General features: G+C 39.6%; 1 protein-coding gene across 1 annotated transcript; it reads left to right on the plus strand.

The window, feature by feature from the left end:
• Nucleotides 1-747: 747 nt before the first annotated feature.
• LOC115920383 lies at nt 748-1,266 on the plus strand. The gene has a single exon (XM_030976103.1). It carries the CDS (start codon nt 748-750, stop codon nt 1,264-1,266), a length of 519 nt encoding a protein of 172 aa, XP_030831963.1.
• Nucleotides 1,267-15,504: the final 14,238 nt, after the last annotated feature.

Consider the following 15,504-nt stretch of genomic DNA (forward strand, 5'->3'; position numbering starts at 1 on the left):
TAATGCCAAGATAGGATCAGACTATAAAACATGGGCACCTGCCTTAGGCAAGTTTGGACTTGGAGTGATGAATAGCAGAGGAGAGAAGCTAATGGAGTTCTGTATGATCCATATGCTAGCAGTCAGTAACACATACTTCCAACATAAGGACTGTCGAAGAGCAACTTGGACTTCGCCAGGTGGCCTATATAAGAACCAGATTGACTTTATCTTGGTGTACCAAGATGACTTAAAGAGCGTCAAAAATAGTAGGTCGTTTTGCTCTGCTGACATTGGGTCAGATCACAACCTTGTATTTAGCCAATGTACAGTTTCAGCCACCAAAAGCTAGAAGAATAAAGAGCGTACAGAAATCATATGATGTGGGCAGGTTTAAAAACCCATCTGTTGCTGAAGAATTCCAAGCCCGAATTGGTGGAGCGTTTGAACCATTGTTACTGCTGGAAGATACAGACATAGATGAGCTCTGGTTGAAGTTCATGAATACAACCAACGAGATTACCAAGCAAGTTGTTGGCATCAGGAGAGGGAAACAAGTGAAACATCTCCCAGAACATGTAAGAGATGCTTGTGAACTCAGAAGGAAGGCTAGGGTAACTAAACTGAACTCCCCTCATAATAATCATAATATTATGAAGTACCGGCGCCTTAAAAAAAAAAGTTAACAAAAAAAAAAAAAAAAAAAAAAGTTAAATATGAAGTCAAAAAGTGGAAGAGAGAGAGACTCTCGAGAAAGAAGTAGAGGAAATGGAGGCAGCACAGGCACGAAATGACAGCCATGAGCTATTTAAGAAAGTTAGAAAACTAGCTGGTGAGAAGGAGAAGATACAGCCAGCAGCCAAGAACAAAGAGGGGGTCCTCAAGACTGTTCCAGGAGATGTTTTGGATTGCTGGAAAAAACATTTCAGCACCCATCTTAATACAGAGTTCCCGAGAGACACCAACACACTTCGCAATATACATGTACCCGAACCTCCTCCTACTGAAAACCAGACTTCACCTTTTACCATAGAAGAGGTTAAAGCTGCGATCAAGGCTCTAAAGAATAACAAAGCAACTGGATTTGATAACATAGCAGCTGAAACACTGAAAGCTGGTGGTCCAGCAATGGCACAGATCTTGCTGAAGATCATCAACACTGCTTTTACACAAGGCAAGACACCAGTTGAGTGGAGCAAAGGCCTTATTACCCCTGTGCACAAAAAGGGGGATAAACTTGACCCAGCTAACTACCGAGCCATAACACTGCTATCAGTGCCGGCTTAAGTTTTCTGCAGGATTGAAGAGCATTTATCGGAAGAGCAGTGTGGATTCCGGAGCTCCAGAGGAACCACTGATGCTATTTTTATTGTCAGGCAAGTGCTGGAGAAGGCCAAAGAGAGACACATCCCATCCATTGGAATTTTGTGGACTTGGGATGCTTTATGGAAGTGCCTTCTTTCAATAGGAGTTGAGACGAACCTGATTGACCTCATTAAGTATATGTATGATCAGACCAAATGTGCTGTCATCGTAAATGGTAAAGTTACGGAATGGTTCCAAGTTAAGACAGGCATCAGGCAAGGCTGTCTTCTTTCCCCAAGTCTATTCAACATCTTCCTAGAGTTCGTGATGGCAGATGTCAAAAACCTAGACAGTGGAGTACAGATGGGTGGCATACGCTGTTACAACATCCGCTATGCAGATGACACCACTCTACTCGAACTCATCTATGACAAACTCCAAATATCAACAAACAAGCTGGTGGAAGTTTGTGGCAAATGGGGAATGAAAATCAACACAGCTAAATGCAGAATCATGACAACCGATGATGGGGAGACTTCAATAGATGGCAACCCTATAGAGAAGGTAGAAGACTTTGTCTTCCTTGGAAGTGTAGTCCCCTCTGTTACCAAAGATGTCAAGAGACGCACAAATCTAGCTTCCTGGGCATTTGGCAGACTGAGAAACAATATATGGATCAACCAAGATATTTCAAGAGCCCTGAAGGTCAGGATTTATAATGCCCTCATTCGTCCTATAGCCACCTACGGGTCTGAGACGTGGACGCTAAGGAAAACTGACCAGGATAAACTGGAGACCTTTGAGATGAGATGTCTGCGGACAATAGCAGGAGTCCATCTTCTAGATAAAATCAGAAGCGTAGACATCAGAAAGTCATTGAAAATCTCCAAGACAATAAATGAGGAAATATCCAACCGCCGCCTGAAATGGTTTGGACATGTGGTACGTATGCCACAGGAACGCCTACCAATACAAGTCCACACCAATGAATTTACTGTGCCACGGCCACCAGGACGTCCTCCCCTGAGGTGGAAAGACCAAATCCGCCAAGACTCTGGATTAAGCCTGGAGGCTGCCCAACACCAAGCCCAGGACAGAAATGAATGGAGGCAGACCACCCGTAGGAGCGCAAGGGGACACTCCGTCCTGAGCATTTAAGTCAAGTCAAGATTTGTAAAATATTTTCGTTTTTCAATACGTAATATTTTAGTGTGAATATTTTTGTAAGTGCTATATTTACGGTGAGACTTTTCAGAACGCTGAATTTTGCTTGCGTAATATAAGTTGTTTTTTCGATTGATTAATCTTAAAATTGGTTTGCATGGTCATCCATGGAAGTCTGGGGCTCTTTTTATAATTAGAAAAAATTGTCACTAATGGAATGTGTCTATCTAAATGAGACATAAAAATTGTCATAAATTTATCATACACAGTATTCGTATCATGCGAACTATTAACTTCAGTCCAATCAGCCAATTTGAGACTTTCTTTCAATCACGCTATTTAAATAGGTGTTACTCTTCAAAAAGACTCTTTAAAATACAATGACTTCGTGAAAAAATTGGGTAGTGATCAGATATGTCAGATAAAATTATTCCTGATTCAGGTAAGGGAACAACATTGCAGAAGATATTATCAATAAGGGTTGCTGTTTGGTTGGTAACTCGGGTTGGTTTTGTGATTAAAGGTAATAAGGATGAAGATAACATGATGTCCAACAAATCTTGTGAACTTTTTTGAGCTGAAGATTTAGATGTTTGGATGCATTTCCTGATTTAAATTTTGCATGGAATATTTAAAGGAAATAGCAACTTAGCAGAACAAATGTTTGCTATAAATACCATGCTTACTGCATAATGTACAACAAATAAATAAATACTACGACTACTACTACTACTACTACTACTACTACTACCTTTATACTACTATTCTACTACTCTACTACTACTACTATTACTACTACTACTTAAACACTATTACTACCACTACTACAACAACTACTCCTGCTTCTCATACTTCTAATACTTTAGTATCATTACTAAAACTACTAGTAGTACTACTACTTCTACTACTACTACCTTTATACTACTATTCTACTACTCTACTACTACTACCTTTATACTACTATTCTACTACTCTACTACTACTTCTACTACTACTACTACTACTACTACTACTACTACTACTACTCATACTACTACTTATAACGGAAAAACTGTGCATGTCATTACAAACTCGTAGCTCATGCACAGTTTTTCCTTCATAATCATTTTGCCTTCGGCGTAGACTAGAAGGGATGAGATTTCTGCTTATTGCGCTTCAGCAATGGCGCATCGTGTCGATATAGGTACTGCCAAATGAAGGAAAATTAGCATAATTTACATATTTTAGTCATGTTGGGGGAATTATCATGTTTCGTTTGGGCAATAAATAAACTTCCTTGATTATTATATCGAGGGATTAAGTGAAATAAAGAATCTACTACGACTACTACTACTACTACTACTACTTCTACCTTTATACTACTATTCTACTACTCTTCTACTACCACTACTACAACAACTACTCCTGCTACTCATACTTCTAATACTTTAGTATCATTACTAAAACTACTAGTAGTACTACTACTTCTACTACTACTACCTTTATACTACTATTCTACTTCTCTACTACTACTTCTACTACTACTACTACTACTACTACTCATACTACTACTTAAAATGATTATAACGGAAAAACTGTGCATGTCATTACAAACTCGTAGCTCATGCACAGTTTTTCCTTCATAATCATTTTGCCTTCGGCGTAGACTAGAAGGGATGAGATTTCTGCTAATTGCGCTTCAGCAATGGCGCATCGTGTCGATATAGGTACTGCCAAATGAAGGAAAATTAGCATAATTTACATATTTTAGTCATGTTGGGGGAATTATCATGTTTCGTTTGGGCATATTGTTTGTGTGAAAGTTATCTGATCAAGAATAATGGGTTGTACCGAAGGTTATATATGATAATTTAATGAAATTAGCAGAAGTGTTGTTTTACTAACTAGTACATAATGCATGTGTCATTTGTAAGACGCACCTTTTGACCCCCGGGGATGTTAGTCATGGTTGCGTCATGTTCCCCAAAATCGTGACGCACAGTACCGTCATGGCCGCAAAATGTCCGTCACAATACTGACCCATATGTGCGTCATAGTAAGTCACTTTACCACGTTGCGTCATTTGGTGTTTCAATGGGACCGTCACTTTCTCCAAGCAGAAGCGTTTCTCAAATGTGCGTCATTGGCTAGTCATTTTCATGAAATGGTGTGTCATATGTTTGACTCAAATGTGCGTCGATGGAATGTAATGGTGTGTCACTTTCTGTGACGGAAGGTGCGTCATGGTATCAAAATGTACAACTCACATCGGTACAATGACGCACCATTTCCGGGGGTCAAGAGGTGCGTCTTACAAATGACAAGTGCATAATTGCCTTCTTATACGTGTAAGTAAAGGGAAGATATTCAGGAAAGCTAGTTTTCCATGCAATCAAAACCGCGCTGACCAGATTAAACTTATAAAAAAGCAGAAACACGAAGTTGCAAACCATCCAGAGACTCCTTATAAATTGTGTTACTGACTAATTAATTATATCATTACAAATCTTTATTCTCAGTTTTCTTCTGTATAACTGATTTTCTTATAAAACTGAAGATAGGGCATATACATTAAATACTGAATGAACGCTATTAAAGTTGATACTTATAGGAAATATTACCAACAACAACAACAGGAAGGCAGGATTGTATATTTAGGTATTTCCACTCCATTTAATCCAATACGTCCATCCTGGCCAGCCTCACCGAGGCTAACTTTAAGTTGGTGTTTACAGTCTGCACTTGCGTTGAGTTCACACTAACTGTTGTTTAGGTAAGCATTAAAGCTTTTCGACATATAACTCGAGATTCTGGTCTGATTTCTTTAGAGCAGTGAAACGTAGACAAAAGGGTGAGAATCAGTGACTGTTAGGTGATTACGAAGCATGGATTATTAATTGCTCGAAGGTTGATGCTGTGCATAAGAAGGGTGTAGATTTACTGCCCACAGGGTGTGAAATCAATCATATAGGGTATAAAATTCAACCGCACGGGTGTAAATTTGAACCCATTTTTCATGAAAATGGAACCAAAAGGTGTTAATTAAGCACCATCGGGTGCAAATTTCAATCCTCAAAGGGAGTAAAATCATAACCTTGGGGTGCAAATTTACACCTTCTTGTGGGTTGTAAATTTACTCCCTACATTGGGGAGTAAATTTACTCCCTGAGGGGTGTCACTTATGCATCAAGCATTTACTCCCTACAGGGAGTAAATTCAAACCTCTTTTTCTCTGTGTGTACTTATTCAAATCGTGATATTTCAATCATTATGACTCATGGAATTTACTGTAGATAATGACCAAACTTTTTTTTTTATTGAAGAATAATGTGTTACCTAGTCATCTCAAATAATAACAGACTACCTGCACTCTTACAACTTAACACTTATATGTATCAGGTAATCCTAAGAAGAAAAGAGGAAAATCCAGGACAATACAAGAAGTCCTACAATCAACTGTCAACAAGACAGCTAAATAATCCTGGTCCTCATTTGAATACAACTGTGTAACCACAGAATAAAACTTGTATATAGCCATGTAAAACCATGAAACGTTTACTCTACCTAATGAGAATAAATCAAATAAATAATGAATGAATAATAATAACGAAATGAATAAATAAATCTACTTCGAAACGCAGGCATAATTACAAATCAAAAACTAGAGCTCCAATCATCTTACAAATATATACATGCGATGACATCCATATTTGCTGTCACTGATTTTGAAACAGGTAGAATTGCAATCTTATCACTGGATGAAGAACATGCTAGGGCATGCACTCTCACCCAAATTGCCTCCATATAAACAGCAGTATTCAGAGGATTACCAATGAGGTCGAAACCAAGTGAAATCCAAATTTTTTTCAGAACTTGCGTCAATTGCAATACTTAAAATAATAATAGTAATAATATCACATTATAAAATGCGTCCCAGAAAAAAAGAAACCAAGAATTATCAATGTTTTATCATAACTTAATCACAATTTTTAAAAAAAATGACACATCTTTGTAGAGCTTAGACCCCGTTCTCATTCACTTCGTTGGAGCCGTCTAACTAAGACCCGTTCCTCAGGAGCAGTTCTTAGGTGAGTGAGAACGGTCAAAGTGGTCCAGGAAGTGGACTTCTGGACCGCTCCAGAAGACCACCTCGGGAGGTGGTCTTGAGGAACGGGTCTTATTAAGAGCGGTTTGGACCGCTCTAACGTGCAATGTGAACGGAAGCGTACTTTGACCGGAAGTGAGCTAGTGACGTTCCGTGCAAAACATGTAGTACGGTACATACGGTTTGTATTCCGCGCACGAAAAAATTGACCTGCTGACCTAAGCTGCCATAGCAACAAGACCACTTTGACTCGTGGAGCGGTTTGAGCCATAAAAAACTGCTCGGAGTGTGAACGCTCGCAAACCGTTCCTCAAGACCTGTTCCTCTGGAGCGGTCTAACTAAGACCACTTTCAAAGTGAGTGAGAACGGGGTCTTAGATCCTCTTCTTTCATTTGATGCAACTTATATGAATCACATTTCACGCATGAGTGATTAAAAACAATTTGAAGAGAGGGTACCAAAAAGTCATTTCTAAAAAGTGTATTTTCTGCCCTTTCTTCCGACACCTAAATCAAGAAAAAAGAGCCAGCAATTGCACAGTTCTGTTTGTTTAAAGGAATGCTTGCATTTCCATAATTGACAAAAGACTTAACTCTGTTTTCTTGACGATCAGCCGTGCACAAAGAAACAGGGATCAAGTCATCTCCCTGGTATAAGTTCACAATTTTAGAGCATGTTGAATTTAATTTTAGAATTTTCCTGAAAAGCATGATTTCATAATTGGTAGGATTGTCGTCCTATGGTGATATCAACAGGTTTGAAGCCCATACCTCTTGTGGTTCTTGAGATACCGTGACAATGAGGATAATACCTGTAATGTCATAAATTGACTTCTTACTATGACCTTTGACTTTGATCTACTCAATCTAAAATCTAATCAGACAGTCTTCCTATGGTGAAACATACTATCACCAAGTTTGAAGTTCATACCTTTAAAGGGACTATGTCCCATTTGCAGGCCAAAAAAATGAAAAAGTTAAATTCCAACTGCATTCGAAAGATAATACTAATTTAGAACTTCCCTAAAAATGGTGGGGCTTGAAAATGTCTTCAAGTGGGAAAATAATGACTATTAGTTGTCAAATCGACTTTAGGGCTATAGAGCCCAAAAGTAATAGTCTTGATTTTCAGACAATTGTACCGAATGGTCATACGTTTTATGCTGCGCGAAGATTCAATCAGTTTAATCTTGGCCATCACAAGAAGTGGGTTATTGATGTAGACAAATACTTGTGTACCCTTTACAACTCTTTTCATTTATGTTATTACCAAAGAGGAAAAAAGCCAGTCAGTCACTCAATAGTGTCTGACAGTGAAGTCTAGCAAGTAAACGGTTTTCCTTGCATAATTTGAATATTAGGACACTGCTAACGTTTAAATTTCACAGATAGGACATACATGACATATTCATAATTCCTGCAAAGTTCTACAGCATTTGAGGTTGGCTGCAAAAGGGACATAGTACCTTTAAAGGGTAATCCAACCCTTGTAATAAGTTCATTTGCATGAAAGCAGAAAAATAAGAGAAACATAATGGCGAAAGTTTGAAATAAATCTAACCAATAATAAGAGAGTTTAAATTAATGATTGAAATATGAAAATCACTAAAGCTATGCAAAATCTCAAATTGGCAATTTTGTCAGTGGATCTTAACGTAGTCACGGACTACTCTTCCGTTTGCCGTGTACAAAAATATCATAAATTTCAGTTGTTCACCCTTGGGGCAGTACTCCAAATATGTTATGGATAGTGTATTATTATAGGTCCTTTAAAGAGAAAAGACCCTCCTGAGTCATACATTTTGAAACTAGATGGATGTTCGACTGCAATCAGTCGAAAACGATGCCAAGTTTGGCAGTAATCAATTACTCGGTTCTTGAGATAACGCGATCACAAGCTATTTTTGCATACATAATTAGCTCTGTGACCTTTTACCTTTTACCTCATGACTCCAAAATCTAATCAATTCATAAGCTATGCAAGATAAATACATGACCCAAGTTTGGTGGTAATCCATCCATTTTTTCTTGAGAAAACGCGATCACAAGAACGGGACGTACCGACAACCAGAAAACATACATGTAATGATAAAGACTATATACCGGTATTTTAGTAATTTTGTGTATTGGAACAAATGGGACAGTTGTCCGGCACTACATCACAGTGACATCACTGATTCAGCCAATTTGAAGTACTCATATGTACAGTGATTACAACTAGTTTCAAATATTCATAACTTTTTTATTTTATGTCCGATTTTGTTCAAACTATCACCAGTCTGCTTCTCTGATTTTTTTTGCTTTCTTTTATAAGATAACGAGAAATCGGGACAGATGGACATACGGAAGGACAGATGGACATACATGTAGGGAAGGACAGACAACCAAAAGACAGAATGCCTCTGGCACCACCTCAGGTGGGCGAAGGCATACAAACCTTTTCTTCCTAAATATAAATAAAAAACAACAATTAGGCAATTTAGTTTTAACTAGATGGAACTTCGACTGCGCGCAGTCGAAAATGATGCCTCCGTCATTGAGCAATTTTACAAACCAAAACAGAAGAAATTTTTCATATTCAAGTTCGAAAGTAATACATTAAAAGGTTCTCAGAATATCTTGACTACAAGCTATTTCTCATTTACATGTACATGTATGACCCTTTGATCTTTGACCTCATGACCCCTAAATCTACTCAGTTCATTGGCTCTGCAAGATACATACATGTCTTGAGTTTGATGGTAATCCATCCATCGGTTCTAATGATAATGCGATCACAAGCTATTTTTGCATACACAATGAGCCCCATGACCTTTGACCTCATGGCACCAAAATCAAATCAGTTCATTGCCTCAGCAAGATATATACATGTCCTGAGGTTTATGGTAATCTGTCCATCTGTTCTAATGATAATGTGATCACAAGCTATTTTTGCATACATAATGAGCCCTGTGACCTTTGACCTTGTGACCCCAAAATCTAATCAATTAATTGGCTCTGCAAGATACATACATGACCTAAGTTTGGCCGGAATCTATCAATCGGTTCTTGAGATAACGCGATCACGAGAACGGGACGTACGGACGGAAGTTGAAAATGATGCCCTTGCCATAAAGCGATTTTCCAACCCAAACTGTATTTTTACAACTCAAGTTTGATTGTAATCCATTTCATGTTCTCAAAATATCATGATAACAAGCTATTTTCTATCTTTGATCTTATGACCCAAAATCTAATCAGGTCATTGGCCCTGGGTTTGACAGTAATCTATCCGTATGCTGGGTATGCTTGGATAATTACCATTCACCTCTCTCATCCTAAGAAATCTGGATATTGGACATTGTTGGTACTAGACTATTTTTATGTATTTGAACAAATTATCTAGCAGCTCAAAGATAATTATCTGCACAGCCATCAACATCAGAAGATTAGAATGGGGGGGGGGGGCATATTAAGGAGGAGACTAAATAAAGATATTGTCACCAGGGTCCTAAAGGCAAAATAATATAAATACAATATACTTACATATTGCCGTCCAAGTAACTTCAAAGCCCTGTAGCTCAATATTGCTGTCAGTTTTCCATGTAATGAATGCAGAATCCGTGTTGAACAGCGTTAGAGCTGGTGGCACAATACTATTCTCGTAAAAATATATCTGTTTCGATGGCGTATCTGTCCCGTTCAAATCCAGTATATCATCATACGTTAGACCTGCTCCAATATAAAGTTCATCCTTGCGTGGTTCTACTTCAAACGGATCACTGAAAACGAAGGTGATTTCAGTAGCTCCAGGAATGAACAAGAGGTAGACCCTTATATCCCGGAAATTATATGTATTTGGGTAGTTTGGTGAAGAGTATCTACCGCTTTGACACTGTGTTCCATAGCAAGTGTCTAAAACCCTGGTAACTGGTTATGCAAACAAAAAGAAAGAAAAAACATAAAACAACAACAAATTTAGTTTCAGATTCAAAAGTATGTTATATGTATGTTTTGATAAATATTTGTTCTGCCATAAATACCGGTAAGAAACACTGGTTAAGTTTTTTGTCATATATATATACATATACACACACACGCACACACACATACTCGCGCGCGCAGGAAAACGTGGACCTGCCATTCTTTCTGTCAAACCGTGGACTTCTTTATTTCAGGGGGTATTATCATAATGTTGACTACACATGATCAGTAGATGTTTCTCATTTAAAAACTTCATTTGAAAAAAAGAAGTTCCTTCTAAATCTCTTTCGAATTTTCCAAAATTTCAACAGTACAATTGTGGACTTTAATGTAACCTAGGGCTCAATGTGGTGAACTGTGGACTTGAGATAACGCTTGACCCCTACATGAAAACGCAAACCTGCTCTCTTATTCCTGTCAAAACGTGGACATCTATATTTCAGGGTGTATTTTGATAATGTTGACTTGGAAATGACTAGTACAAATTTCTCATTTAAAAACTTCATTTGGAAAAAAAAGAAATTCCTTTTAGTAACATGTTTAAATCTCTTTCCGATTTCAATAGTACAAAATTAATGTGGACTTTAATGTAACCGAGGACTCGATGTGGTGAACCAGGCACGGATCCAGGATTTCTTAGGGGGGGGGGGCCCAAATTTGAAATTATGCGAGCCAAATATTGGTACGTAATGGTGACTAGCAATGACGTAATGGGGGGGGGGGGGTGCAGGAAGGGGCGATTTTCCCCTCCCTCCTCCGCAAAGCGCCGAAGCTTTGACGTTTCATTAAATTATTAGAGAAAGAAGACGATCCGTTGTACCGCTCTCGAAAATAATCCTCGTCTGAATACAGTTTTCCCCCTCCTGCGCGAAGCGCGGAAGCTTTTACGTTTCATTAGATCATTAGAGAAAGAAGACAATTCGTTGTACCGTTCTCGACTCCTAATCCTCGTCTGAATTCAGTCCCCCCCTCCCCCTCCCGCGCGAAGCGCGGAAGCTTTGACATTTCATTTAATTATTAGAGAAACAAGACGATTCGTTGTACCGTTCTCGAATATAATCCTCGTCTGATTTCAGTTCCCCCCCCCCTCCTCCCGCGCGAAGCGCGGAAGCTTTTACCTTTCATTAAATCATTAGGGAAAGAAGGCGATTCATTGTACCGTTCTCGACTCTTAATCCTCGTCTGAATTCAGTTAACCCCTCTCCCGCGCGAAGCGCGGAAGCTTTTACGTTTAATTAAATTATTAGAGAAACAAGACGATTCGTATTACCATTCTTGACTCTTAATCCTTGTCTGAATTCAGTCTCCCCCCTCCTGCGCGAAGTAGGGAAGCTTTGACGTTTCATTAAATTATTAGAGAAAGAAGACGATTCGTTGTACCATTCTCGACAATAATCCTCGTCTGATTTCAGTTCCCCCCCCCCCTGCCGCGTGAGGCGCGGAAGTTTTTACCTTTCATTAAATCATTAGGGAAAGAAGGCGATTCATTGTACCGTTCTCGACTCTTAATCCTCGTCTGAATTCAGTTTACCCCCCCCCCCCCTCCCGTGCGAAGCGCGGAAGCTTTTACGTTTCATTAAATTATTAGAGAAACAAGACGATTCGTATTACCATTCTTGACTCTTAATCCTTGTCTGAATTCAGTCTCCCCCCTCCTGCGCGAAGCAGGGAAGCTTTGACGTTTCATTAAATTATTAGAGAAAGAAGGCGATTCATTGTACCGTTCTCGACTCTTAATCCTTGTCTGAATTCAGTCTCCCCCCTCCTGCGCGAAGCACGGAAGCTTTGACGTTTCATTAAATTATTAGAGAAAGGAGACGATTCGTTGTACCGTTCTCGACTCTCAATCCTCGTCTGAATTCTGTTCACCCCCCCCTCCCGCGCGAAAGCTTTGACGTTTCATTAAAATTATTTAAGAAAGAAGATGATTCGCTGTACCGTTCTCTTCTCTTAATCCTTGTCTCAATTCAGTCCCACCCCCTCCTGCGCGAAGCGCGGAAGCTTTGACATTTCATTAAATTATTAGAGAAAGAAGACGATTCGTTGTACCGTTTTCGACTCTTAATCCTTGTCTGATTTTCAAAACTGTTTTATTGTCTGCTTCTTTTTCTGCCTACGTCCTCTTCCTTTTCTCTCCTCCCTTTTTTTGGCCAGCGTTATTTTTTGGGGGGCCGCCCCCACAACCCCCTGGCTACGCGCCTGCGGTCAGATGAACATATTTTGCTACTTTGTCCGCCCCCGGAAACTCAGGGGTTTAAGGCAATACATTACACACAGATAAGCATTCAGGGGCCCGCCTTAGGGCCCCTGGTGGGGTCGAGGGTGCGAACACCCCGGAATATCAGGGGTTTTAGGCATTTGATTACGGTCAGACGAGCATATTTTGTATCAAGTACCTTATTTGTGACACTGGCAGAACACTGATTGGCGTGAGGTCCAGCGGGCGGATCTCCAGAAGCTCAAGGGTTTTAGGCACTAACTTACGGTCAGATGAGTATCAAGGGGCCCATCTTAGGGCCCTTGGTTTGGTCCCGGGGGCAGAGCCCCCTGAAGCTTATGGGTTTTAGGCGTTTAATTACGGTCACATGAGCATTTTTTAATACCGTATTTTGTTGTGACACTGGCAGTTAACTATTCTTTCTAGTAGAGGTGTTGTGGTCGAGTGGATACGTCGCCGGACTGTCGATCACAAGGCCCGCGGTTCGAGTCCCGCCGCTGCACTTATGTCCTTTGGCAAGACATTGGTCTACATTTGCCACACTCCACCCAAGTGAAGTAAAATGTACCTGGTAGGAATTTATTCCTTGAAACGCAGCGCGCGTAACAGCTGCACTGCTAAAGCCAGGGTAATTATGCTGCATTATTGTAGAGCGCTTAGAGACTTCTGACAAAGTAAGTGTTAGGCGCTATATAAGCACTGTAATTATTATTATTTCTTTCTTGCTCTCTTTCTTTCTATTTCTTTTTAATATTCTTTTTCAAAAAAGTGGGGAGGGGGGGGGGGAGCTGGAGGCTCCCGAGCCCTGACATGTAGGCATCTCAAGAAGCATATTTCTTGCCTGGCTGTAAATTTAGGAATTTGTCATTTTACAACAAGCGCATAAAAAGTATAATTTACTAAAAAATGAGGAAAAATCTCTGAAAATTATGTAATTTCAGCATTATGTGTAAACCACCGTTATGGAATTAGAAATAAACTACGTTAACATTTGATTTCCCCCGAGCCCCCTCAGTACGCCAGTGCCCCCCCCCCTCCCCCTTCCCCCCCCCCCCCTCTGATCTACACTTTGTTGGCGGAAAAATCGCAACTGATCTCCCTTACCTTTCTTCTTTCTCTTTATTTCTTTCCCTTTCTCTCCTCTTTCCCTTCCCTTCCTTCTCTCTCTTTTAGGTTTGCTGGGGGGGGGGGGGGGAGCAAGGGCGTTTTGCCTCACCCCACCCCGATCCACAACTTGTTGGCGGGAAAATTGCAACTGATACCCCCTTCTTTTCTTTTCTTCTTCCTCAATTTTCCTTCCGTTTATCTCCTCTTTTCCTTTCTTCTTTCCATTTCCTTCCTTCTCTCTTATTTTTTTGATTGCGGGGGGGGGGGGAGGCAACAGCCTGGGAGGCGAGGCCCTTTCGCCCCCGATCTCCTTTTCTTTTCTTCTTCCTCTTCTTTCTTTCCCTTCTTTTCTTTCTCTCTCTCTCTTTTTTTTTCATTCTTTTTTTTTCCCTTCTTTTTCCCCCCTTTTTTTTCCCTTCCTTTTGTCCCACTTTTTTTCTCCTTCTTTTTTGTGCCCAGGGGGGGGGGGCGCCCCCCTGGATCCGCCACTGTGGTGAACTGTGGACTTTGGGTAACGCTTGACCCCTACATGAAAACGTGGACCTGCTTTTCTTCCTGTCAAAACGTGGACTTCTTTATTTTAGGGTGTATTTTGATGTTGACTTGGAAATGACTAGTACTAAATTTCTCATTTAAAAGCTTCATTTGGAAAAAAAAAAAAGGAATTCCTTTTAGTAACATGTTTAAATCTCTTCCCGATTTCAATATTACAAAATTACTGTGGACTTTAATGTAACCGAGGGCTCGATGTGGTGAACTGTGGACTTTGGGTAACGCTTGACCCCTACATGAAAACGTGGACCTGCTTTTCTTCCTGTCAAAACGTGGACTTCTTTATTTCAGGGTGTATTTTGGAGTTGACTTGGAAATGACTAGTACTAAATTTCTCATTTAAAAGCTTCATTTGGAGAAAAAAAAGGAATTCCTTTTAGTAACATGTTTAAATCTCTTCCCGATTTCAATAGTACAAAATTACTGTGGACTTCAATGTAACCGAGGGCTCGATGTTGTGAACTGTGGACTTTGGGTAACGCTTGTCCCCTACATGAAAACGTGGACCTGCTTTTCTTCCTGTCAAAACGTGGACTTCTTTATTTCAGGGTGTATTTTGATGTGGACTTGGAAAAGACTAGTACAAATTTCTCGTTTAAAAATTTATTTGGAAAAAAAGGAATTCCTTTTAGTAACATGTTTAAATCTCTTTCCGATTCAATAGTACAAAATTAATGTGGACTTCAATGTAACCGAGAGCTCAATGATGTGAACTGTGGACTTTGGGTAACGCTTGTCCCCTACATGAAAACGTGGACCTGCTTTTCTTCCTGTCAAAACGTGGACTTCTTTATTTCAGGGTGTATTTTGATAATGTTGACTTGGAAATGACTAGTACTAAATTTCTCATTTAAAAGCTTCATTTGGAAAAAAAAAAAGGAATTCCTTTTAGTAACATGTTTAAATCTCTTCCCGATTTCAATATTACAAAATTACTGTGGACTTTAATGTAACCGAGGGCTCGATGTGGTGAACTGTGGACTTTGGGTAACGCTTGACCCCTACATGAAAACGCAAACCTGCTCTCTTATTCCTGTCAAAACGTGGACATCTATATTTCAGGGTGTATTTTGATAATGTTGACTTGGAAATGACTAGTACAAATTTCTCATTTAAAAACTTCATTTGGAAA

Source organism: Strongylocentrotus purpuratus, unplaced genomic scaffold, assembly GCF_000002235.5.
Source record: "Strongylocentrotus purpuratus isolate Spur 01 unplaced genomic scaffold, Spur_5.0 spur5_scaffold_8, whole genome shotgun sequence".
Classification (NCBI taxonomy): domain Eukaryota; kingdom Metazoa; phylum Echinodermata; class Echinoidea; order Camarodonta; family Strongylocentrotidae; genus Strongylocentrotus; species Strongylocentrotus purpuratus.